At 37.8% G+C, this 25,464-nt stretch overlaps 1 protein-coding gene across 2 annotated transcripts in view; it reads right to left on the reverse strand.

The window, feature by feature from the left end:
• ELAPOR2 (endosome-lysosome associated apoptosis and autophagy regulator family member 2) overlaps nucleotides 1-25,464 on the reverse strand; it is a 171,879-nt gene that overhangs the window by 75,069 nt on the left and 71,346 nt on the right. For both annotated transcript variants that reach the window (XM_025471511.3, XM_035698439.2), the window contains exons 2-3: nucleotides 14,354-14,474; nucleotides 85-280 (exon numbers count right to left, since the gene is read on the reverse strand). In XM_025471511.3, the coding sequence (XP_025327296.1) occupies nucleotides 85-248 (164 nt within the window). In that variant the 5' untranslated portion in view covers nucleotides 249-280; nucleotides 14,354-14,474. The remainder of the gene's footprint in view (nucleotides 1-84; nucleotides 281-14,353; nucleotides 14,475-25,464) is intronic.

Here is a 25,464-nt window from a genome sequence, read left to right on the forward strand (position 1 = left end):
TACCCCCAAAGTCTTTCTGGAAAAGAGCAACTATACCATTCTCAAGTACTAAGTCAAGATCCAAAGACTCCTTTGGATTCTTACTTGTTACAGCCATCTGGCCTGCTGTCAGAAGGGCCGACCACAGTGTCCATGAATGTCGCAACGTTGGAAAATCCAGCTGGCAATTCATCCCATTCATCAAATTTGATTCCACTGCCCAAGGAATAGGTCCCTTCGCCACACTTACTGCATACCTGGTTCTTCATTTCTAGATACTCTCCAGAAGCACAGGAGAAAGCTGGAAGGCAGAAGAATGTAGAACTCAATTGTCACTGTGCTCCTCCATCAATTTTGTCACCGGAATTATTTTTATAAAGCTCTGATCATGCCACACCCTAATTAAGGCTTTCTAAAGTTGACTTTATGACCACATGCACTTCATAATCTGGTCCCAACTATTTTCCCAGGCTCATCCCTTGCTTGCCCCATCCTCTCTCAACCCTAACAAAATTCTTATCATTCCCAAAATATTTCATCCTCTCTCTCCCTGCTGTGTTCTTCTTTCTCCAGAGATGTTAATCAATCCCTCTGTTCCACTTGCAAAACTCCCATTCCTAACCCCCAAATGACCCTCTTCATGAGACCTCCCTGCCCCCCTCCAGGCAGTCAGCTGGCCAGGTGAGCCTCCCTCTGTGCTCCTACTATACTCTTCTCATAGCCCCTGCTTTTTTTTTTTTTTAAGATTTTATTTATTCATGAGACACAGAGAGAGAGAGAGAGAGAGAGGCAGAGACACAGGCAGAGGGAGAAGCAGGCTCCATGCAGGGAGCCCGACGTGGGACTCTATCCCGGGTCCCCAGGATCACACCCTGGGCCGAAGGCGGCGCTAAACCGCTGAGCCACCAGGCTGCCCTCATAGCCCCTGCTTTAAAGCACACACTCACACAAACACACATATACACAATGAGGTGATATAAATTTTATATATATAAAAATATATTTTTATGTGTGTGTATATAGATATATGTTTTTACATCTATATAAATAGATGTAAAATATATATAAATATATCTATTTATATAGATATAAAATCAATCAGTTGATGTAGACTTTGAGCTTCCAGAAAACAAGGATCGTTATTTTTGGGTTCATAATTCTATCTGACAAATACTGAGTCCAAATAAAAGGTTGATCTAGTGAGTGGGAACTAAATGTAAAGGGGTAATAGGAGGGTAGTGTTTCTCATGAAACAGCCAAATCAGTAACTCTACTTTTTCAATATTCATTACTCCGACCTAGTCATTTCTACAACCTATATCTTATTACTGATGTCAAGGTCTGTGCTAATTCTGAGAACTAACTAAAACCAGAGACAGCAGGCATGGGCAATGTGAATAGTTGACACAGTTAGAGAAAAGAAGGTAGTTCTATTGCTAAGTTATTAGTCATTCAACAAACACAAATCTATGTCCCCCAAGTGGTTGGCTCTGTGTTTAAAGTGCTATTAGTGACTCAAACACAGCAAAGGGCTTTGTAATCATTCAATCAGGATATGAGAGAAACAAGAACAAAATAAAACCTTCCAATTAATCGATAAAGAAAAACAAGTCTCCCAGTAGAGAGTAAAGTAGCAAAGCCTCACATTTAGATACCTTCTTCTTTTACAATACATTTGAAAACTTAGGAAGAAATACAAATTACTTTTGAAAAACTAAAGAATTAGAGCTAAAACCCACAGTTGTCTACTTACTTATCCACTGAAAAATAATGTTTTTCTTCAGAAAAGCTTATTACAATGCTGACAATGAAATTGTGACTCTCAGATCAACATCCCAAAATTAAAAAAACATCAGAAAATAAGAAAAGGTTAGGCAAATAAATAGTATATGCTGGCTACAAGGTCAAACCTATCCTGGGACCAGGTTGTACCACTTCCTGTGGCCTTAAATGAGTTACTTTACCTCTCTGGGGTCCTCAGTTTCTATCTCTGAAAAATGAGATAATAATCATAGTAGTGCTTCATATGGCTACACTAATTAAATAAAATATAGTATCAAGTGCTTAGCACAGTGCCTGGCATTTAATAAACACTCACTACATGCTATTATTATCACTACCAGCACTACCAGCAGAGAAATACAGAAATGGAAAAAATTTTATTTCACTTTCTATGGTTTATAGGTAAACTTCTAGTAAACTGACAACTATATAATAAACCAAGCACCAACATTACATTAAATCAAAGGTCAGCAAACTCCAGTTTGCAGGCCAAATCCAGCCTGCCTGTTTTTGTAAATAAAGTTTTATTGAAACACAGTCACAACCATTCATTTACATATTGTGTATGGCTGCGTTTGTACCACAGTGGCAGAGAAGAGTTGTAGCAGAGAGTAAACCACCGGCTGAGCTGAAAATATTTACTTTCTGATAACATAATCCTTGAAGATACCTTCGTCTGTGTCCCAAGCTGAACTTTTAATTAATAAGAAATAATATTTTATAAGTTGTTAGAAGGGACTCTAGAAGCCAAGAAGATTATGTTGTGTCATTTCAGAGTGTTCATTGCCTTGTTAAAATTATTGAGAATAGCCTCGAATCTTTCAGAGGTGTTTTCTTCTCTAAGACCAGAAGGAAAGCTGAGAGATAAGTTAACAGTGAATGTTTTGAGTATTTATTACACAGTCAATTCTTTTCATTCATGGCAAAATCCAGAGTTAGGCTCCTGTGAGACTCCTGTCACAGTATCTTCAGCAATAGGTCAACACATAACCTTGTTTTATGTGTGGTTTAGTAAAAAACATCTTATTTAATATACACTGTTGACTCATTAATGTTGAAATTATGGCCAATAGCACTATAACTCATCCTTGAATTTAGCTTATTTAACCCATGTATTTTCTCTACAAAGTACATCACAGCTTCTTACACTTAGGAACACTAGCTAGCATTTTGCACATTTGAGGGGCCATTTTAGACAGCAAAATCGTCAATAAAAAGTATAAAAATGCAAAAAAAAAAGTGGCATTGAATAGATTGTGAAGAGGACTCTTGTCTATACTATGAGAAATGAGGCAGTATGTGACCTTGTTTTTCCTCAGCTGAGACCATGTGATCAGTTGACTCAAATTTTTAAAGCTCTGTATATGTCAGCAAATACTATGAAAGAATTACCCATATTGATGTGTGTGTGGGGGGGGGTGTCACAAATAAATTTTATAAAGTAGGTGAATTTGCAAATATGAAATCCATAAATAATAGGGAGTTTATAACAGACCTGTGAAGGAGAAAGATAGTATACCCATTTACCAGATGAGGAAAATGAGGTACAGTACATTTAAATAACCCAATTAGGAGGGTACCCTAGGGCAGAACTGATACTCAAATTTAGGTCTGATTCCAAAGCAGATGTCCCTAGAAAATTCAATGTAGGCCAAGCAAAAAGGTCATGGAATTCCAAATGAATCCGTTATTATATTTGACATCATTCTCCATTTCCTGTCTTGAATTGTTGAACAATATTCATTATTGTACATATTGAGCAATAACTATTCTCCACCCTCAGAAACCTTGTGGAATTTTTAATATATCATTCCTAAAACACACATTCATGAAATATTTTAGCAAGTTGCTAACTCCCATAAGTCTCAATGTCCTCATGTGTGAAAGGAAGATAGTAATAACATCTCAAAGAATTGCTGTGGGATTCAAAGCATGTAGCAGTATGCTTGCCAAAAAGTACTCAGTGTACATTAACGGTAATTATTAATAATACAATTTAGGGGCCTGGGACAATAAGAATTCTGCCACTGGCTTGATGACTTTGTATCTCCTCAAAATAATTATGTGATCAAAGATGACCAGCTTTCCCTTTTCTTATATCTTCCATCTTAGCCAGTCCACTTTCAACTTCAACACTGCTTTCTTGGCCTCTGGTTTTTTGTTGGATTATAAAAGTTTCTAAATCTTAGGCACGACACTGTTTTCATTCAGATTTCTTTAGAGTATAATATAGGATCCTTTCAACAAAATCAGGATCATAGACAGTTATTGTAAGTAGTTGCTTTAACTGTGGTAAATGTCAGTAGACTAGGTTACATTTGAACAATTAGTCACTTCTACAATAAATACGATTTTGCTTGAACAATCTCAAAATCCTAAAGTATCTGAATTGAATTAAAGTTAAGCAGACTCTAAAGCTCTGACATAAGAACAGAAAAACCTTATTTGCGTAAGGTCACACACTACTTAACAGTAGGCTCATTCTGGGATTTCACAATATTTTACCTAAGCACTCAGAGAAAGAGTGATGTTAAAAAATCCATCTTCTTTAAGTCTCAACTGTAACCAAGAGGTCATGTGCTAAACTGAGTGTTCTTTTTCTCAGCTTTATGCCTCTTTTCTGACCTCTATTTCTGCTACTCTGAGTCTGTAAAGGTTGAAATATGTAGGTGTGAAGAATCAGATCTGGAAAAGAAGCATTTATATTCATCTGTCACCAAATGGCAAAAAGCTGCTGCAATTTACTTAACCCTGTATGCCTTCATTTGTTCCCATTCCAATGAGAATAATACTTCACTTCCCTCATTTGACTTCTATGGTCCCATAAGATACTAGAAACCACTCTGACAGTGAAAAGGACATGAAAATTCAAAGCATCACTATGATCATGCCATCACCCAGCACAATGTACTAAATAACAGCTACCGAATTAATCATTTCTATGCTGATTATCATCTATGATTTATGCCCAACAATAAAGAATATATATTTAATCTCTTCATCACAAGGACCTTTTAATTTTGCTTTGTCTTCCTCCAGAGACCTCATGCTTTGAAAGATGATAACTATCAATGACATTTATTTATTGTTCATCCATTTTTCTATTTAATTCAAGATTACTCATTATTGAAATTTGTTTTCTAAACAGTGAGCAGCAATAATAAATAATAATAAAGGAATTTTCAATTATTTTTAAATTTTAAGTAGGCTCCACACTGGGCCCAAACTCACGATCCTGAGGTCATGACCTGAACAAAAATCAAAAGTTTGATGCTTAACTGACTGAGTCAACCCAGACATGCCAAGAATTTTCAATTTTTAATAAGATGCTGATGAATTAGCAGGCCTATACAATGTAAAGTCATTCAACCAATACTTCTTGAGTACCTAATATTTGGTTGGCAAACACTAGACACGAAAGATATTTTGGAAACAATCCCTACTCTGATGGAGTTTCTATTCTAATCTAGTCTAGACTTATCTTCCTCAAAATAGATTCAAAATTTTTTTCACTAAGCTAAATTCACTGTAAAATCTATCTTATCTGTTAAGTTAATAGCTAAATAAAAAATAATTACACACATTTATGGGAATAAATAATTAAATCACTTCCAGAAACAAGACAAGTAAATATATGTTTTTCTTAAGTGTTCAGTTTCATCTAAATGAGATCAATAGAAGAAATTTTAAAAATAAGGTTAAAGCTGTAGACACTGTTATTATTGACTACACCAGAAGGATATTCTTGCAACCATTATTATTCATTGCCATTGAGGGCAGTACAAACAGGTACATAATGTGTAGTTTATGGGTCTCAAAAATGATAAATTTTACCTTCATTAATCATTCGGCCCATCAATTATCGTTATCAAATAATTAAAACTTCAAGTGCCTGCCAGGTTTATTATTGTAATTCTCAGAGAATACAAAAGAAAGTAGAAAATGGCATTGATGAGAAATCAAACACAATACTGAACCTAGCAAATCTCAACTCTTCTTTTTCCTCTCTCAGGGCTACTGATGAAGAGAACACTGGAACACTACCTTTTTAAGTTATTTGTGTAAGGTGAAATTCTTAAAAAAAAGAAAAGAAAAGTTATTTTTATATCTCCTTTTACAAAAATGAAAGTGAGACAGGAGACATATAAACAAGTAGATTAAAACAAACCAGTTCTGGCTAATGTTCTCTAAGTCACTATTCTCTGAAAAAGAGTATTTAGTGAAAGCACTGCCTCCACATCTCTGAAAATGAATTCTCACCTCTAACATCCTGTCCAGTAAATGGATCCTCCCACAACCCTGTCAGGTAGGACTATATGACTGTCCCTGAGCTTCTTCAAGGACTGATGGGCCAGAATATCCGTCCCCCTCCCCCACCAAAAGAAAACCTACCAACTCCTGCAGGAAAACCAATCTGTGTAACAGGACAGATAACAACCCTCATTAAATTAGTTTCTAACTTTTGGGATGCCTGGGTGGCTCAGCAGTTGAGCATCTGCCCTTGGCTCAGGTCATGATCCTGGTATCCTGGGATCGAGTTCCACATTGGGCTCCCCACTGCTTCTCCCTTTGCCTATGGCTCTGCCTCTCTCTGGGTCTCTCAAAAATAAATAAATAAAATATTTTTAAAAATTAAAAAAAAAAAAGTTTCTAACTTTTATAAGAAAGACCTAACTAAGATAGTTTTCATCCTGGAAAAAAAAATAACAAATGGATTTTAGTGTGGCTTCCTGACCTAAGTGTCTGATGGGGAAAAAGACCAATTCCAGTCCATCGGGTACAAGATGACATAAGTTTTATAGAAAAAAATACAACAGCAAAGGTCAGAGGAAGGAAAATGTTCAGACTACTTGATGAGGTCATCAAAGGGGGCAGAACAATGCATTTGTGAAATCAGTTTTCTCAACTTCCAATTATGTCCTAACACTTTGATTCTTATCATTCTGAACTTTTCCTCTTCCGTAGAAGGTGTCCGTCACCCTCTACTCCCTCATCGTCTTGCTACCCTTGATTCTGCAGTTTTAAAAACGGAGTTCTCTCACCTCCTGATAAAATATGTTTTAGAGAACCTCCCTCAACCGTAGCTCCCACCAAACACCACACATGATGTCAAGCTTGATTTTTGAGCTGTTCTTTTCATAATCCTATTTGCTCAGGTCTTTTGCCTACTACTGGTATTTTGCTAAGCCCATTAACTTCAACCCTTCCTGCTTGGAACTTGAGAATCAGCATACCAAACAAAGCCAACTAAAGACAAAATGTGCCTGTCCTTTTCCATATAGGATTAATTTTCACAAATCTGATCAGATCTCTGTGTTTCACCTATAGAATGAAATAGGGAAGTCAGTCTCTAATTTAGGACACCACAGGTAGGTATCTAATCCACAAACATTCTAGGGTTTTGGAGCTTTCTGAGGAGCCATGAGAAGGTTACAGCTTCTTCTGTACAGATGAATGAAAAAGGACTCTGTTCTAAATTAAGAATTTGTATAGTTCAAGGAAGTATCAATTTTTTAAATACACATTAAATGATGAAAGTATATTGTATGTATTAAGCACCAACAATACTCTAAGCACAGGGGAAAAAGCACTAACTAACCAACTTCTCATTGTGTTTGAGCATATAACTACAAGTGTGCCTAAATTCTTAAAGTTATTCTTTTACCTTTCAGAGAAATACACACAAATAAGAATGAAATCCACAAGATTATTAATCCATTAAAATTATCCACAAGGCAATATATCTGAGCCTTTTACATGTTTTTTTTTTCAATCATTTGGTTATCCATATATTACCTTGCATCACATTTCAGACAAGAGATAAATGTTAGGTGAGCATGGATGTCTCAAGAAGAGGGACTAACACTTATTCAGTGCAAAGTGTAGTAAATTCCTAAGAGTCAAGACACCATTGGAGTCAAGAACATGAACTCAGGAGCTGGACTGCCTGGGTTCAAATCCCCATTCTGCCAAGTACCTACTTCACAAGGCTATGGTGATGCCTAAATGAATGTGAGTGAATATGTATAATGTATTAAAATTGTGCCTGGCATGTAGCAAATAAAGATTGGCTATTATAATTTTACATTATTATTATTACTATTAAATTATGTTAAAATTATGATCCCTGGCACTATTGGTTATATATAACTCATTTAACTCCCTCAGACACCCACGAATAGCTGTCTCCAATTCAAAGTCCTTGGTATGACACGCAGGAGCCTGTGAGATTTGCCAGAAACTCTGTCCCCTCTCATGCTCTCCAACAGTCAGCCATGCAGCTCTTACAAACCACCCAGGTAGACCCAGTGCTGCCTCCAATCTTCACCTTTGTCCATGTTTCCTATGGCTCAAATGCCACTTTGCATCACTGAATTCTAGAACTTCTTTCAGGATTTGCTTCAGAGATCATCAGAGAATTAACATATATGGCCCATTAAATATGGCAACTTATTGACTCAATCCTCAGTATGGGATTTTTCACAGGAACCATTTTTCAGTAATAATTCTTTCTCAGTTAACAATTTTTCACATGAACCTGCCAAGGCTTAGATAATTTTCGAAGGTTATTCAGCCGAGAACAGATGACTCTGAACTTCAACTTAACATCTGCTTCACTGTGAGCCCTCTTCCTGCAAGCAGAAGTCATCTATCTCTCCCTTGGTAAGATCACCTCGGGTATTTCTCTTACATTCACTTTGCCCCTATACTATAAGTAACTTATTTACTCATCTGCTCTTAGATTGAAAGGTCATGGAAAACAGAAATCTTTTGAAGTTTATTTTTGGAGCCCTATTGTCAAGAATATAGGAAATGATAGATGTTTGTTCAGTTAATGAATTAAAGCTCAATAAATAGCTGTGAATTAAATATTTTGCCCAAGACATGCAAGTTGGTTGCAGAGCTGAAATTTAATCTCAGGTGTATATCATCCCCCATGGGGGGTCTTTAACTAGACACCAACATAGCAAGGCTGCAAATGAACTTTGTAGAGCAAAGAACTTACATGAAATTAGTTAAATCTAGTATAAGTTGCACCATATAAAAATTTACTAAATTAGTGGCAGCCTGGATGGTTCAGTCAGTTAAGCCACTGACTCCTGGTTTGGGCTCAGGTCATGATCTCAGGGTCATGAGATGGAGCCCCGCATCAGGCTCTGTACTTAGTGAGTAGAGTCAGCTTGTCCCTCTCTCTCTGCTCCTCCCCCCACTCGTTCTCTCAATCTCTCTCTCTCTCTCTCAAATAAGTAAGTAAGTAAGTAAGTAAATAAATAAATAAATAAATAAATAAATAAATAAATAAATAAATAAAATCTTTTAAAAAAATTACTAAATTAGGGCAGTCCTGGTGGCACAGCAGTTTAGCACTGCCTGCAGCCCAGGGTGTGATCCTGGAGACCCAGGATCAAGTCCCACATCAGGCTCCCTGAATGCAGCCTGCTTCTCCCTCTGCCTGTGTCTCTGCCTCTCTCTCTTTTTGTGTCTCTCATGAATAAATAAATAAAATCTTTAAAAAATAATAAATAAAAATAAAAATTACTAAATTAGCCAGGCACATGTGTTTACACCTGTGTTTTCCAAAACTTCTAACTGCAGAAATTAGCCTGTAGGGTTCAACTACACATTAGGTAAAAGAGGCCTGTAATCAATTAAACTTGGCAAACTCTGAGTAAAACAGGATGCACTAAATGCACAGGAAATGTTCTGTAAACGTTTATTAGGTTTCTCAAAGACTTTAATATGAAAATGCTCACTGCATCCCTCCATGAGGCGATTCACCATTTTCCAGACTTACTCGTATTTACTGTAGAATACCCTGAAACACTCTTTTTTTTCTTTAACATGAAGTATTTCTTCAGGTTAGAATTCCATGGAACAGACTTCCAGCATGGTATGTGATTGGCACTTAGTGCTCTTGTATTCAGTGCGCCCATGTGCGCTTGCCACTGTACCAGTCACAACTTTTCACAGAACAGAAACAAACCAGGAACTGAATCCTGGGAAAAAGCCTACACTAGCAAGAGTTACAATGACAAGGAATGGATTTCTCAATCTCCCACTCAGAAAGTTAAAACTAACTCTTTCACCCTGAGAATCCTTCCTCTTTCTTTACATCTCAACTGAAATCAAAAGCTTTGACTCAAAATGTCATGAGTTATGCTGCTTATAAATATGTAATAATACAGATCTGAGAGAAATAAAGAAAAAGGAAAAAATTGATACTCAAGTTTTTTTTCTACTTTGCATATTAGCACATTTTGATCCAAGAAAACCAAATATTAGATCTTTGTACAAATACTAAAGTACAAGATTAAGAAGTACCCATAAGATTATGATCCATATGATGACAACATACTAAATAGAATGATAGCTATCTTCAATAGTCATCCCTAATTAGAAAAGTGTGTTATGGTTGAATTCAAAGTCACACAATGACTATAATATTTGAGGGAGTAAGCAATAGAAGATGATTCCCAAGAGGAAGAGATAGCTCATTATGTTTATTTCCCCCTCAGTACTCTAGATTTGCCTGAAAATATGTATCGAAATAAGTAGAGGAATTCTGTCCCCATTTGCAGTAGCCAGGCTTTTCTCTTTTCTTACTTTTTTAAAAAGATTTTATTTATTTATTTACTTATTTATTTGAGAGAGAGCAAGCAAGCAGGGGCAGGAGCAGAGGAAGAGGGACAAGCAGACTCCACACACACCGAGCTCAGAGCCCCATGCGGGCCTGATTCCGGGACCCTGAGATCATGACCTGAGCTGAAATCACCCATCAGATGCTTAACCAACTGAGCCAGGTGCCCCCAGGCTTTTATTTCTAAGGTTTGGTTTGGTTTGGTCTGGTTTGAAACAAAAGGGCCTTTTCTCCAATGTGATAGCAATAGCCAGAAAGGAAGAGGGTAGGACAGAGGGGGAAGAGAGGGAAGGAGAAGGAGGAAGAGATGAGGGATGAGAAAGAAAGTATCCTCCACCTAGGCAAGTATTCCAAAAAGACTACTGTTTTTGATGATCTAAGAAGGTCAAGGAGACGCCAAAGGGTCAAGGGAAGATTTTAGTGAAGTGATGCAATAGTGGAGAAGAGATAGAGTGGGACAGGGGGGGATTATATCCCCTTGTTCTGGGAGAAGGCAAAGCGTGTTACAGTTTGGAAATGGCATGCTGTCTGCAAGCTGTGTCTAGTGATGGCAAGTCCTCAAATGATGGGAGATACCCACAAACTTAGGACTCTTGGCACCAGGGCTTTGGAGAAGCAGCAAAGATCTGGATATGAGGGCATATAAGTGGCCTGCTCTTAGAGCAGTGCTATCTAAGAGACTGAGGAGCTTTCCGCAGCAGAGGGGATAGCAGGACAATGGGGACCAGTGTCAGTTAATAACCAGAGGCCTCTCCGTCCTATTTCTGGAGCCCTAGAAGCTCCAGCTCACACACCACCCAGGGTTCTAGCACAACACGAACTTCATTAACTTCACTTAAAGAGAAGCCTAGCAGCCAGACTTAATATGATTTTTTAAAAATAAAGATTATATAATATAGCTTGCCCATCAATTTTTTTGAAAAAGTTACAACTGCTGCCTCAACAGTCCTATAAGCCTTTTCCTATGGAAAGGCCTATACTGCTTCCTTTTGATAAGGAAGAAAAAAAAATCTCCCCACTTCAATAGCTGAAGAGTCTACAGCAATTTCAACTGAGTTGAAACTGGGTTTGACTTCATTTAGAGACATTGAGATATGGGAAAATTAAGTCCTACATAATCATTCCCCTAGATATTCTTCACTTACTTGAAGCTGCCACATGCCATAGTTTTATTTTCTTTTTCTTTGTGACCCAACTGCTGGACCATATCACTATGGCTTACTTAACTGCTGAGTCTAGCACCTATGGGCATCACTCACCATCCAAGGTCTTGGCATTGTTCAGGTGCCGTTTGCAAGAAGCATGCCATTCCTGAACCATGATTCTCATATCTTCTTTTGTCCTTGAAGCACAAGAGTTTCTACAATTTTTCCTTGAAGATATCCACCAACAGTGCTCTACATCTCTCACATGGGACCCTGCAAGCCCGCCATCCTGAAGTGGTGGTCTCAATCAGTAGGAAAGAGACAGGCTCTGGAATGAGACCTATCAGCCACATCCTGGTCTATGACCTGTGGTAAGGTACTTCACTTCTTTAACTCTGAGTTTTCTCATCAATAAAAATGGAAACACTGATATCTATGTGAGAGGGTTGTTTAAGGATACAATGGGAGAATGATGTAAAGCACTAAACGCAGAGTTTAGCATACAATCAGTGCATGAGAAATGACAGCTATTATTAGCAACAGAAAATCTAAGCCACTGAGGAAATACTCCGTTATTACCATAACTGCCTTCTGCAGTACTTTAATGACTAGAAATGTGATAAGCACCATGTGTAATGCTATGAATTAACTAAGCTTCTAAGTTATTTAGATATGTTATGGGTTTTGTGCATTTTAAAATAATTTATATTTGCATGCCTTTACCATAAGAAGAAAACGTCACATTTTAGAGGCCAGACCAACAGTTTCTAGGGCAGACATAATCATATTACACAGAAATCACTGAAAATTCAGATTTTGGACAAGATGCCAAGATAAAAAATGTCCCCAGCCACCACATAAGTATTATCATTTTTAAAGTAAGTAGTTACAATAACTAATAGTTATTTGATTATTAGTCAATGTTGTAGAAATGTTCCAGCTGCAGTACCAGATTCATAACATTATCTGTGGAAGACTATAATAAATAACATGCCAAAAAAAATTTCCCTGGCCATTTTCAAATAGAAATAATTCCTATTTAAGCATCAATCTACAACAGATTTTTAAATTGTTGGCCAATAAATATAATCAGTGGTACACCACTAAATGTTTAACAAATAGCTTTCAGGGGCAGAGAGGCACATGATTTGTAGCATTCACCAATTTCCATGGTGTAAAACACTCCACCCAAGCCTATTTCAAACTAATAATCAGCTTTCAAAGCCAATGTTAGCCAGCACCAGCATATCACCTAGATGAGGGTTAGTGTTCATAATGGCTAGATAGTCCACCCTGTCCCCACAAGGGAACCAAGGAATTAGCCCACAAGTAAAAAGTAAATATAGATAATAAACGATACACAGATTTTTCTAGAAAAGTAACTGAAACATTTTATAACAAGCTAACTCCATAGGTATTTTTAGACTGTGTTTTGTGCACAAATCCTCCCTTACTGAGAGCTAACACTCTTTCTGCACAGGGGGCCGAGGTCTTATTCTAATCTGACCCCACTATCCTCTTGAGTCTTACTAGACTGAACTCTTTACCTGGCTACAAGGGTCCCAGGTTCTCTCTGTATTTCTTTAGTATCATTTGCTAAAAATAAATGGTTTTCTCCACTACTTTTCCCCACGAGACTACTGCTGTCTTCCTGTCACCCTTTTATCAGTAAACACACAACCTATTTAATACTCCTCTGGCCAGTAAGAGACACAAATTCTATGAATGGGAAGGAATTAGTTGTCATTTAATAATATGCTTATCTACTTGCTTTTTTATTTGGAAACAGAAAAACTAAGCTTTTAGGAAGACCATTTGAGAGATAGCAGGAAAACCAAAAAACCTCTCTTTGTCTTATTTTCAGCTTTGAATTCCAATCTTCCCTGAGACTACTTCACTGCAGGAACCTATCACTCACCAAATGAAAAGATTTTTAAAAAACAGAGTTTACCAATGGAAACAAATTTAATAACCATTTCTCTCTTAATTCCTACTGTTGCACTTCCAACCTGTTTAATTGCTATGACAAGCTCCTGAATGTAATACTTATCAATTCTACCATCTAAACCATTTCTCTGTAGGTTATACTAAAACGACAAATTACACGATTTCTTCGGCTTCAAAAAAGAAACCCATTGCTAAATGGCGAAGTTTTGTGCATGGATGTTCATGAAGATAGCACAACAATGTGAATGTATGTAATGCTGCAGAACTGTACAGTCAAAAATGGCTGAGATGGTAAAATTTTATGTTATTTATATTTACCCAAAGTTTTTTAAAACTTTTTTTTAAATGTAAAGAAAAAGGATGCTTGGGTGGCTCAGCAGTTGAGTGTCTGCCTTCAGCCCAGGGCGTAATCCCAGGATCCAGGATCCAGTCCCACATAGGGCTCCCCGCAGGGAGCCTACTTCTCCCTCTGCCTGTGTCTCTGCCTCTTTCTCTCTGTGTCTCTCATGAATAAATAAATAAAATCTTTTTTAAAAAATCAAAAATAAAATGTAAAGAAAAAGACTCCATTGAAGAGAGATTGCCACTCTGCTCTCCAGAGTTTCAATTACGACAGTAAATCAGATTTTAAACAGAATTTTTAAAAATAAATACATAAATGCAGCATCCTTTAATACTGCCTGTGTCTCATTTCAGACTTCAGGTGTAAGGGCACTGAGCGTTAAGAAGCTTTTGCTCTGCTAGACATCAATGCTCTATGTGTATTTTTCCCAAAGTCTCTTATATTTATTTTAATTAACTTCCTGGGCTGAAGGGCTATAGTGCAATCAAGAAAAGGAATGGTCGAAAAGTCAAAACATACTGCATTCTTTGCCTCTCACTGGGTCAGGCAGTCCAGAGCAGTCCACAGCAGAATTCGGAATGGCAACTCTCCACCTGGAGCCACTGCTGTCACATTCTGTGTATTCAAAGTGGTAATCTTTCTGCAAACAATCACAAAAACAAGCCTTGGTTAGAGCCAGTTTTAATGGGACAACTGCTTTCTGAATCACCCCCAACTTGTGTGCAAGCCTGATTCCAAACTCCTCTCTGCTTGACTCTCTTATTCTTTCCCTATTCCATTTACACCAAGCAGGGCTTTGGGTTTTTTGTTTTTTTGTTTTTATCAAAAATGATCAGTAGGCAGTGAGGATATGATGAGGGACAGTCGATGCTCTCAAGCTGTGACCATCGACCTTAAGTCTCACCTCCCTGAAAAGGCAACACTTCCCTGTTTCTTTTACAGATTTTTTAAGCTCCAAAGAATTGATAGATATTCTAAGAGCTAACTAATACTAGGAAACTGCATGCCACCACTGTTCCCGGTTTTCCAAAGAAGAAAACTATTCCCACTGACCTAATTCTCATTCTGTCTAAAATTTAACAGCATGTATAATAATTAATCATCCAGAGGCTAGTAAAAGACGAGCCGTTTTTAAGCATCGTTCCCAGGCTCCATATACATCTACCACAGCAGGCCGTCATCAATCACAGACATTTATGACAAATGCCAAATTAAGACCAACCCACTTATCTCTAGCCTTTGAATGCTGTGAAATTTTCACAGTGACCTCCCCTGGCCCAAGCACATTACATGTGTGAGATGCTTGGACAAGGGCAAACAAGAACAGATGTCATTGGAGCATTTTGAGAAGGAAGGAAATTCTAAACCTTCTCTCCAGATATTTTCAGTTCAATGTCTTATTTACTCAGTTTAATATCTTGGATATTGCTGTTTGGATTTAACCACTCTATTTTGCCTCCCTGACTGTATCAGTGACCAAATAGAAATCTCAAGTCATATCAACATCAAAAATCAAGTGTGTGAGGTGGGAAGGTATCTGTGTGTGTGTGTGCATGTGTCTGCATCTGTGGGCATGTGTGCACATGGAAAGAATACCAGTTAAGAAATGAGTTCTGAAAATGGAAAGGTCTGGGTTTGAATTCACATCCCATTATACCAAGTACAATCTACGTGATACTGGGCAAGCCACTTGACCTCTCGAAGCATCCATTTTTCATTAGGAAAATGAGAATAATATTTCCTACCTTGTATGGTTGTTTTGGAAATTAAGATAATGTATGTAAAATGCTAGGTATGTTAGGCTCCACTGAGTTAGCACTTGACAAATGGTAGAATTATTATCCTTACTAAGGATAGTGAGGGTAGAAAGGATGATAGAGAGAAAGGTGTTAGTGGAGATGTGGTAAGACACAAACTGTCCGAGTCTCTGTTTTTTCTACTTCAATTTCTGCATGCGTTTACGATAAAATGAGAAGGGATCTTAAGTTAGAGAAGATGGAATTACCAGGCTGGAAGCAAAGGATTTTTGCCACATTTAGATTCTCCCCCAGAAATAAAATCTAGTATAAACTTCAGGCAATCATTTTTTCATCACTCAAACTTTTTGACCAAGCTTGACAACAGGTAATTTGAGATTAAGTTGACAGGATCCTGAATTTCAAATATGCCTTACTGTCAGTTAAGGGCAAATCCACACATCTAAAAAAAAAGTCCATAAAAGCAGCCAAATGAGAGACCAATAAAAGTTCACTAAATTTAATTGCTTACAAAGGTAAACACAAAAGTCATCATAAACTAAAAGGTAAACAACAAAACAAACTAGTAAACACACACACACACACACACACACACACACACACACACACAACAAAGGTTAACTGACTTAACCATCCTGAGTTTCCAAAATCCAGTCCAGAAAAAGACAATTATTTGGAAATATGTTCAAAGAACATATGCAATTCATTAAAAATCAATGCAAACTAAAAAAGTTAAACCTTGCCAAAGAAATGCAATTTTCATCAAGTTGGCACAACATTTTAAAATAATGTTTAAAAGCTTTCTAAGGTTACATGACAGTAAAAGGAGAACCCATGTGTCTCTAATCACAGACTTAAGTGGTACAACCTTTCTGGAGAGAAGTAGATCAGTAGGTATCAAAAGTTTTTAAGTGTTCAAAAATTTGAACCCCAAATCCCTCTACTAGCATCTAATCTGAGGGAAAAAATATTTAATGTGGTCAGTGATTTCCATGCAAAAAAGCTCATCATAGCTTTGCTATAACTAGAAGGAACATAATAGTTGAATGTTATAGAACCATACATTATTTATCTAATATTTTTCACATACACCTATATCATTAAATACTCATTAACAATTATATGGTTGAGGAAGGATCATTAATAATATTCCCATTGCTCAACTGAAAGGCAGACTGGGTGAGATAGCCAGCTAGTGGGTAGCATAGCTGAGAGCAGAAGTCAGGCCTTGTGTTTATTTATCAGTGTTCTCAGTTTACATAACGCCATAGATTACATTATTTAAAATAGAAAGTTACTGTTTTAAGATAGAAGGAGTGGTAAAAGTTTCTAATAAAAGCCTGATGGTTATACAGTCTACCAGTCATGTTAAGAATGTCGCATATTCAAACAGAATACAAGAGTACAGAAATATCATTAGTTTCAGATGTAGTTTTTAATAATTCATCAGTTGCATAAAATACCCAGTGCTCCATTATGTGCCCTACTTAATGCCTATCACCCAGTTACCCCATCCCCCTACCACATCCCTTTCAGCAACCCTCAGTTTGCTTCCTAGGGTTAAGAATCTCTCAAGGTTTGTCTCCCTCTCTGATTTCTTCCCATTCAATTTTTCCTCCCCTCTGTTATGGTCCTCTGCACTATCTCTTGTATTCCATGTATGAGTGAAACCATGTAATTGTTTTTCTCTGATTGACTTATTTCACTTAGCTTATAAGTAGACTTGCGATTACATTTAGGATCTACTTAGTAAAAAATAATTTCCCCATCATAACTTATTCACATCTTCGAAGTCATTTTATCCATAAAAAATAATCCATGGGTTCCAGGAATGAGGACATGCATATCTTTGCTTGGGGAGGGGGGTATTATTCAGCCTATCACAGTCTACCCTGTGGCCCCAAAGATGCATATCCCTATTACATACAAAATACCTTCACCATATCCCAACATCAGCTCAAGTCTCAACCCATTACAGTATCAACTCAAAGTCTAAAACCTCATCTGCATCTCATCAGCTCAAAAATCCCAAATGTAATCCTTTATATCAGGTATGGGGTCACTCTGGTTATGATCCATAGTGGGGCAAAATTCCTCTCTATCTGGGACCTGTGTTCCTGCTTCCAAATATAATGGGTTTGGACCTTAACAACAGTTACAGATGTTCTCATTCCAAAGAGATAAACTAGAAGGGAGGAAGGGAAGAAATAAGTCAGCAGTTCCAAGTAATTTCAAAATCCAGCAGGGAAGATTCCATTAGGTTTCAAGGCCTAGAAATAATCTACTATAGTTTAATGGCTCTAACATGAGGCCCTGGGCTCCACCCTCAGAATAATTCATAGGTTTGTTTTGTTTTGTTTTCTGATAAGTAGAACATGTTTGCAGCAGAACAATTCTATTAGGCTGTTTCTTGCCTATAAAATTGTAGGATTCCAATAGCCTTCCTCAATTTCATCTACCTCTATCCTTTCAGTTCAAGCTGGCAGTATCTCTGCTGATGTTATCAAAAACCTGTGGGTCTCCTGTGCATGTTATAGGATTCATGCCATTCGATGGACGATCTTCCATAGATCTTTCCTGGACAGTCCTATCCTTACTCCTGGCTTCTGCTGAGGTGGTTAAAGAGACCCATGAGTCATACACCTCATTTCTTTAGCACTAGAAAAACGTTTTCCAGACACACTCTTGAGCTTCTTTCTCTCCATAGTGTAGTTTTCCAACTGTGAGTCTCCTAATTTTAGCATCTTTTCCAATCTGGACAAAATGAGAATTTCCCAAATCATCAAGTCTGGTTTCCTTTTTGTTTAAGAATTTTCCCCTCAATTTGCCAGTTTCCTCTCACATTTTACTATAAGCAGCAAGAAGAAACCTTCTTGGTTTTATTTCTCTGGAAATAACCAAGTTCGTCGCTTATAATGTGTTGCATTCCACACAACCACAGGAGAAAATTCTGCTATCTTTTCTACTACTATATAACAAAGATCACCTTTCCTCCAATTTCTGATGGCATATTCTTCATCTTCTTCTCAGTCCTAACCAGGAGCACCTTTACTATTTCTAGCAACATTGCACTTATGGCAGTTTACATTTTCTCTAAGACAATCTCAGCTTTTTCTACTGTGCTCCTTACTGAGTTCTCGCTAGTAGAGTCTCTGATATCCATGTCTCTGCCAACAGTTTGTTCTAAGCAATCCAGGCTTATAATGTATATAATGCCTATAATGTGTCTTCAAATTCTTCCAATTTCTGTTCCTTACTCAATTCTAAAGCCACTTGCATATTTTCCGGTATTTGTTACAGCTGCTCCCCACTTGCGGTAGCAAAATCTATACTGGTTATCCTATGGCTGCTGTAATGAATACCACAAATTTAGCAGTTTACAACAAAGATATCTTCTCACAACTCTGTCTTCAAGAATCACTAAGGGATCAGCTAGGTCATGCTCCCTCTGGAGATTCCAGGGAAGAATCGATTCCTTGCCTTTTCCAGCTTGTGGTAGCTACCAGCATTTGTTGGCTTGCAGCTACATAACTCCAGGCTCTGCCTCTGTAGACACATGGCTTTCTTTCTCCTCCCATTGTGATTGCATTTAGGTCCTACCCAGATAATCTCCCATCTCAAGATTTTTTATTCACCTCTAAATTAATTTTTAATTCACAGGTTCCAAGGATTAGGACTTGGACAGGGGTGCATTACTCAGCCTATCACAACCCCCCACTGTAGAATATTCTTTGACCAGCCATGCACTTACATAATAACTTTCTTGTTTCTCTTGATCCCAGTCATTTGTATTAGGAAGTCTTTCCTATTTTCATATCCCACTGAAAAGTTCCTGGCCCTCATATGTAAAATGCAGGTAATTTGCTATCATCTTTGCAAAATAATGATGGTGACAACTGTGACATGAATTTCAAATGAAGGCCCCAGAATAAATTGGAAGCTCAGAAAGCTCTCTTCTACCACTGCCTCTGTGCCACTCAAGTTGCCAGTTAGAAGATGAAAACAACAATAAGAACAGGTCAAAGGCATATTGTATTCTCTAGCAGTAATGGTAGATGTCATTTGCCAATTAATTTTCCTAAAGTTCTTTATGCCTCCTGCCTCCTCCAGATTACTGACCTCTAAGGGGCCACAACCACTCTTATGTTACAAAATTCTTAGGATTGCAACAGGAAGCTTTAATGTGTTTATTTATAATTTAAAAATACTGAAATGCAGGCCTATTTCATGAAGACGGCAGCACTTAGGGTCAAGACTTTAGATTGTAGCCCAAGCTAGATGGGTTTTAAATTATTTAATAGGCTATTTCATCTGGGCTGGTAACAAAGAATTGTTTTTAATCTGTTTCTGAAGGCAACTCTAAACACCATAGCAAAGATGTAAGAAATCGTGTGATGTAATAAAATCACTAAAGATGCAATATTTACTCCTCAAATATTGAGTGGTATTCAAGGTACTGACTTACAACTAATAACCCAAAACTCTAGCCACAGACCTAACCTAACCTTTGAGCACTTACATTGATCCCTTGGAAATGGGGACTTCCCAGGTGTTAAAGAGCAATTAAAAAGGTAAAAATTTTTGTCATACAAATATGGAATTAATAGATATCAAAGATTCTATCACTATTATGTTTTATTTATCGTTAATCAGCAATAATATTTTATCAATCAACAACAAGTTATAACCAGTTCAAAGGAGAATTCAAAGAACACACAGAAGCCAGCAATCAGGAAAGTGAAATGAATTAAGAGATACAGAGGGGTAAGTGTCTGAGGGTAATGATCAAACGCATTCCAAAAGGTAAAATGCACTCTCATTTCCATGGACAGGAGTCATTTATCCATTCCCTACAACTCAACAATGTTGTGAAATATTTCAAAGACAAAGGTATAGGCTCCTACAGCAACTGATCTTTCAGCAAGGGGCACCACACAGGACACCTGATAATCTTTTCTGCCTATTTCATTATGTTTCACAAGTTTTCCTGACAAGTTGTGGAGGATAGAATTTCTGACAATTTTCTCTCCATTTCAGACTCCAGGTAGTTTATCACCAAACATATTGACATGAGTCAGAGTTCACTCTAAGAACAACACAGCATCCTCTCACAAGTCATACTCTCCAAATCATACACTTAGATGAAGCATTTGGCCCTATTCCACTCAAAAGAAGGCAGCTATTTAGACTGTCTGCAAACCCCAGGATGCTAGGGCATGGAGACACTGTGCCCCAAATGGCAAAATGATGGGATCTTCTGAAAACTTTACAATATAAATATGTAAGAACTAGGAAACAACTCAAAAAAGAAATAGAGCATGGAATTAACTCCTGATCACAAAACACTTAAGGAAAGATTATCACTCAATAGAAATCCTGGTACACCACCCCCCTCCAAAACACTCCTCTTTCTTTTTCTTTTCTTTTCTTTTCTTTTCTTTTCTTTTCTTTTTTCTTTTCTTTTCTTTTCTCTTTTCTTTTCTTTTTTTCTTTTCTTTTCTTTTTCTTTTTTCTTTTCTTTCTTTTCTTTTCTTTCTTTCTTTTTTCTTTTCTTTTCTTTTTCCTTTCCTTTCCTTTCCTTTCCTTTCCTTTCCTTTTCCTTCCTTCCTTCCTTCCTTCCTTCCTTCCTTCCTTCCTTCCTTCCTTCCTTTTTCTTTCTTTCTTCCTTTCTTCCCTTTCTTGCCTTTCTTCCCAGTGAAGCCCTGGCCTTTGCGCTTCTGTGTCCAACTTTGCATCACCCAATTTTAGAAATCAGTTTAGCTAGAATCCCCCCCTCCCTCTGCTGGCTCCTTGTAGTAATTTTTATCCACTGATCCTACCCTGCTCCTTGCCTATAAACCCCCAATTGTCTGTACTATATCAGAATTGAGTGCAATTCTGTACTAAGGTCTCTCTTCTCCCATTATAACAGTTCCTGAACAAAGTCTATTTTTACCACTTGAACTACTGACCAGTTCTGGTTTTCTCTGACACCCCTAAACACAAAGTCACTTAGAGTACAAAAGCTTCATGGCACTCACAGAAAACCTGGTGTATCATCTCTCAATTATGATAACTATTACAATTTAACTACACATAGGCTAGCCAATGCTTCAAGCAAATATCACACATAAAAGTAACATGCATATATGTATATATATCTTGACAATACACATACTTTATATAAAACATTAACATTTATAATGATTTATGCCTGTATCGATAGATATCATTTTTATACATTAATATATCATTCTTTACTATGCAGCACTTAATTATTAATAAGTACTAATGCCTAAGTGCTATGGGAAAGATGTTTTTTAATTTTATTTATTTATTCATGAGAAACACAGAATGAGAGGCAGAGACATAGGCAAAGGGAGAAACAGGCTCCCTACAGGGACCCTGATTCAGGACTCGATCCCAGAACCCCGGGATCACGCCCTGAGCCAAAGGCAGACGCTCACCACTGAGCCACCAAGGTGTCCCTATGGGGAACTTTAAAACAATGAAAACACACAGTCCTTGTACTCCATAAGCATATGGTTTTGTTGGAGCAGACAGGATACACACATACCATATCATCCTATAAGAAAGTGTAATGATCAAGGGCTCCGAAGTGGTACAATAAGCATAACAGGTTCAGTGTTCCATCTGGTGAAAATTACCAACAAAAATCCCTTAACTCTCCCATTAACTACAACTTTGCACCACTTCTCAATCAGCTCATGGCAGCCAATTTTTCCCTAAACCTTCCTGCAGATACTTACTTCTTAGTACCCAAATGTTTTGCTTTTTAAGGGGCCATGTTTTCTGGAAAAATAAGGTAGAATGTGCGTGATGTGACCTCGTTACAAAATGATTTCAGCATCTGACCAACTATCTGTGAGCTGAAACCACTGGACAAGGCTTTGAGGAGAAAGCCCTGAAAGAGAGTGGGGTTTGTAACCCTTTTGGGGCTACGGGTTCCTTCATAAATTAGCTAGTGTGATAGGGTGTGACAAATAGCAAGATAGGGGCTGAAGGTAATGTGTCTGATGGTATGCTGTGAAATACAGCAGCCTACGGACTGAGTGAACTTATAAAAAACAGACGAAGCTGCCTGATTTTCTGTCCTCCTAGCTTTGTCCATGGCAGACCTGCCATGAGAAATTCAGCTCTCAGATGCTCCCAGCCTAGCCTCTGTGGTCAGGTAAGAGGTGACCACAGTTAATTATAAGGAGCCACTAAAGGAGCATAAACTATAGGACAGAATCAAAAGGACAGAGGCAGCAAGAGGCCTTCGGCCCCAAAGAAGAAAAGTGCTGATTCCTAGGAGAACACACATGGAGGAACAGGACCATAAGAAACAAATGCAATCCATTTACTTCATAGAGTTTCTTCTTTTTGAACATTTTTATGTAAAGCATCGAGAACAGCAGAGCCCTGTATTTGATGAGTCTCTGGGAGAAAAGCTCTCAAATTGAAGTTCTCAGCAAAGAGCTTGGCACCCATATTTGAGAAAGTAAGGCAGCAAGGAGAAAAGACAGCGCATGTGACTGTCATTCCCAGCACAAATACTTCAACTCCAATTCCAGTGAGCAAGCATGCTCGTCCTACTTAGTGGGAAGGTCAAAAGTGTGAGAATATTTAATGCAGACACACATGCATTTTATAATAAAAACTCCCTTAGCCTACATTATAAAGTACATGTGAAGAGTAGCAGGGTGTAGCAATATTTATATTCAGATTTTTTTTTATAAAAGGAACATGAAGTTACCATGGGAACCTAAGACTAAGTAAAGTAATAGGTATCTGATCTATTTATGACACATCCTCTTCTCTGCATTTGCCAGACAGTATTGCTTTTTAGAAATTATTTTGAAGAAGTTGATGTTTTAAATCTGAGTCCAATGTCTATCTTTGTAAATGAGGCCTTACAAGTATTCATTTTGTAAATCAGCAAAGATTTATTGAGCACCTCCCATGTGCCAACTGTAGGCATGTGGATGCTGGAGCTACTGCAGTGAACAAAACAGTCTAGTCCCTGCTCTCTAGTCCCTTACGTTTTCAATAAAAGTGTCCAGGGCTACTTGGAAAGAGCCAGTTTAAACCATTTGCCTTCCTTGGTGTCTCAATGCAAGCCTATAAAGGAGGAGGCAGTGAACTGGCAACAACAGACCTAGAGCCCCGTCTCACCTCTACCAGTGTGAAATTGAGATAGAGAACCAGAAGGGACCCCATGAGAGAAAAATTGTTTTTCTCCCTTTGCTTCTTTTCCAGCTTCTATTCTTGATAGGATCTGCACCCCAGCCCTATTATGCACAGGCCCTGTAATGAAAATACCATATGTTCCCCTTGTAAGGGACAAGAAGGTAAGGATTGCTCTAGAAAAAAATAACATCTAAGGAAGGACCAGGTGAGAATGACCATACACTTATCCCAGACCACCAGCACTAGATATCTCCAAGACCCCCTGGCTCTATGAATATCTTTGTTCTAAATATCTAAATATCTCTTATCTTTGTTTTAAAACTGGTTCCTGGATGCCTAGAGGGACATGTGCAGACCATCATCCTCAATAAAAACCTCCAGATCACAAAGATAAGACTCATGCTCCTTTCCTTTCTGAGTCTCCCAGACACTCTGTCTGCATCTGCCCTCTCTCTGTCTTCCACAAACTCTGCTTTCCCCTCCTGCTAGCTCATGTTTGACTTCCATCCTGTGTGAAGCCAAAGACCCCCTGCAGGTACCCTTGTAGGTCCTTGGACTTGGCCTGCCCACATCAAAATGTAAGACCCTGAGTTGCTCAACCAACTCCATGCATTCAAATTCCTCTTCATCCTTGAAAGAGAAATCTCTGTAGAATTACAGTCTGTATCCCATATTTTCAGTTTCTTTTTTTTTTCTTGAGATTTTATTTATTTATTCATGATGGGGGGGGGGGAGGGAGAGGCAGAGACCTAGACAGAGGGAGAAGCAGGCTCCATGCCGGGAGCCCGACGTGGGACTTGATCCTGGGACTCCAGGATCATGCCCTGGGCCAAAGGCAGGTGCTAAACCGCTGAGCCTCCCAGGAATCCCTATTTTCAGTTTCTAATAAAGGGAAACCAACTACCTTCTATACTATTCTGCACTATGAGGGCAAGTTTCAAAAAAAATAGCATTCTAAACCAAACCTACCCATGAAGAAATGAAGGAAACTTCAATTTTCTCAAGAAATCTACAGAGAGACAATCTATAATAATATCAATATTAGAAATATTAATTTTAAAACTCTTGTAGAAGGTACTGAGGAAAATGTATTATAAAATCTTTAAACACATGCAATCATTAAATTATTACTTAACTATATTCAAACTTGCTGAATAAAAATGTTTCTCTTTGCTCCCACAAACTCACAAAGAGTAGTTTCTGAAGGCAGCAAGGAGTGAAAACAGAGTAATGCTTTGCAACACCAAAAAATAAACAGAGTAGAAGTGAAAATGACACTAGATGTAGGTATCAACAATTTTTTGAAAGATGGAAAGCACAAGATGAGCTTTACTGACTAATCAAAGCAAGAAAATCTGAAAGCTAAGGGCCTCATAGGCAGATGATAACAGGAAGAAAGTGGATTTGAACTGCAGGAACTCTCATAGTTGAAAGCATGAAATATCTCAGAAAGCAAAAACATCTACAAACAACAAGACTGGTTAAAAATCTGATGAAGAATGTAGACTCCTCCCTCCCAATTCCCTTCCATATCACCACCAGAGACAAGGATTATTTCCTCTAGAAAAACATATTCAGGGAGGTTATAGATTCAGGAACATGAGTGCAGCAAATGGAAGGAAAGGCCTCTTACTGACAACAGGGACCATGAAACCTCAAGGACACTTCCCCATCAATACTGAAATCTGAGCTCAGCCAACT

This window comes from Canis lupus, chromosome 14, assembly GCF_003254725.2.
Source record: "Canis lupus dingo isolate Sandy chromosome 14, ASM325472v2, whole genome shotgun sequence".
Lineage (NCBI taxonomy): Eukaryota > Metazoa > Chordata > Mammalia > Carnivora > Canidae > Canis > Canis lupus.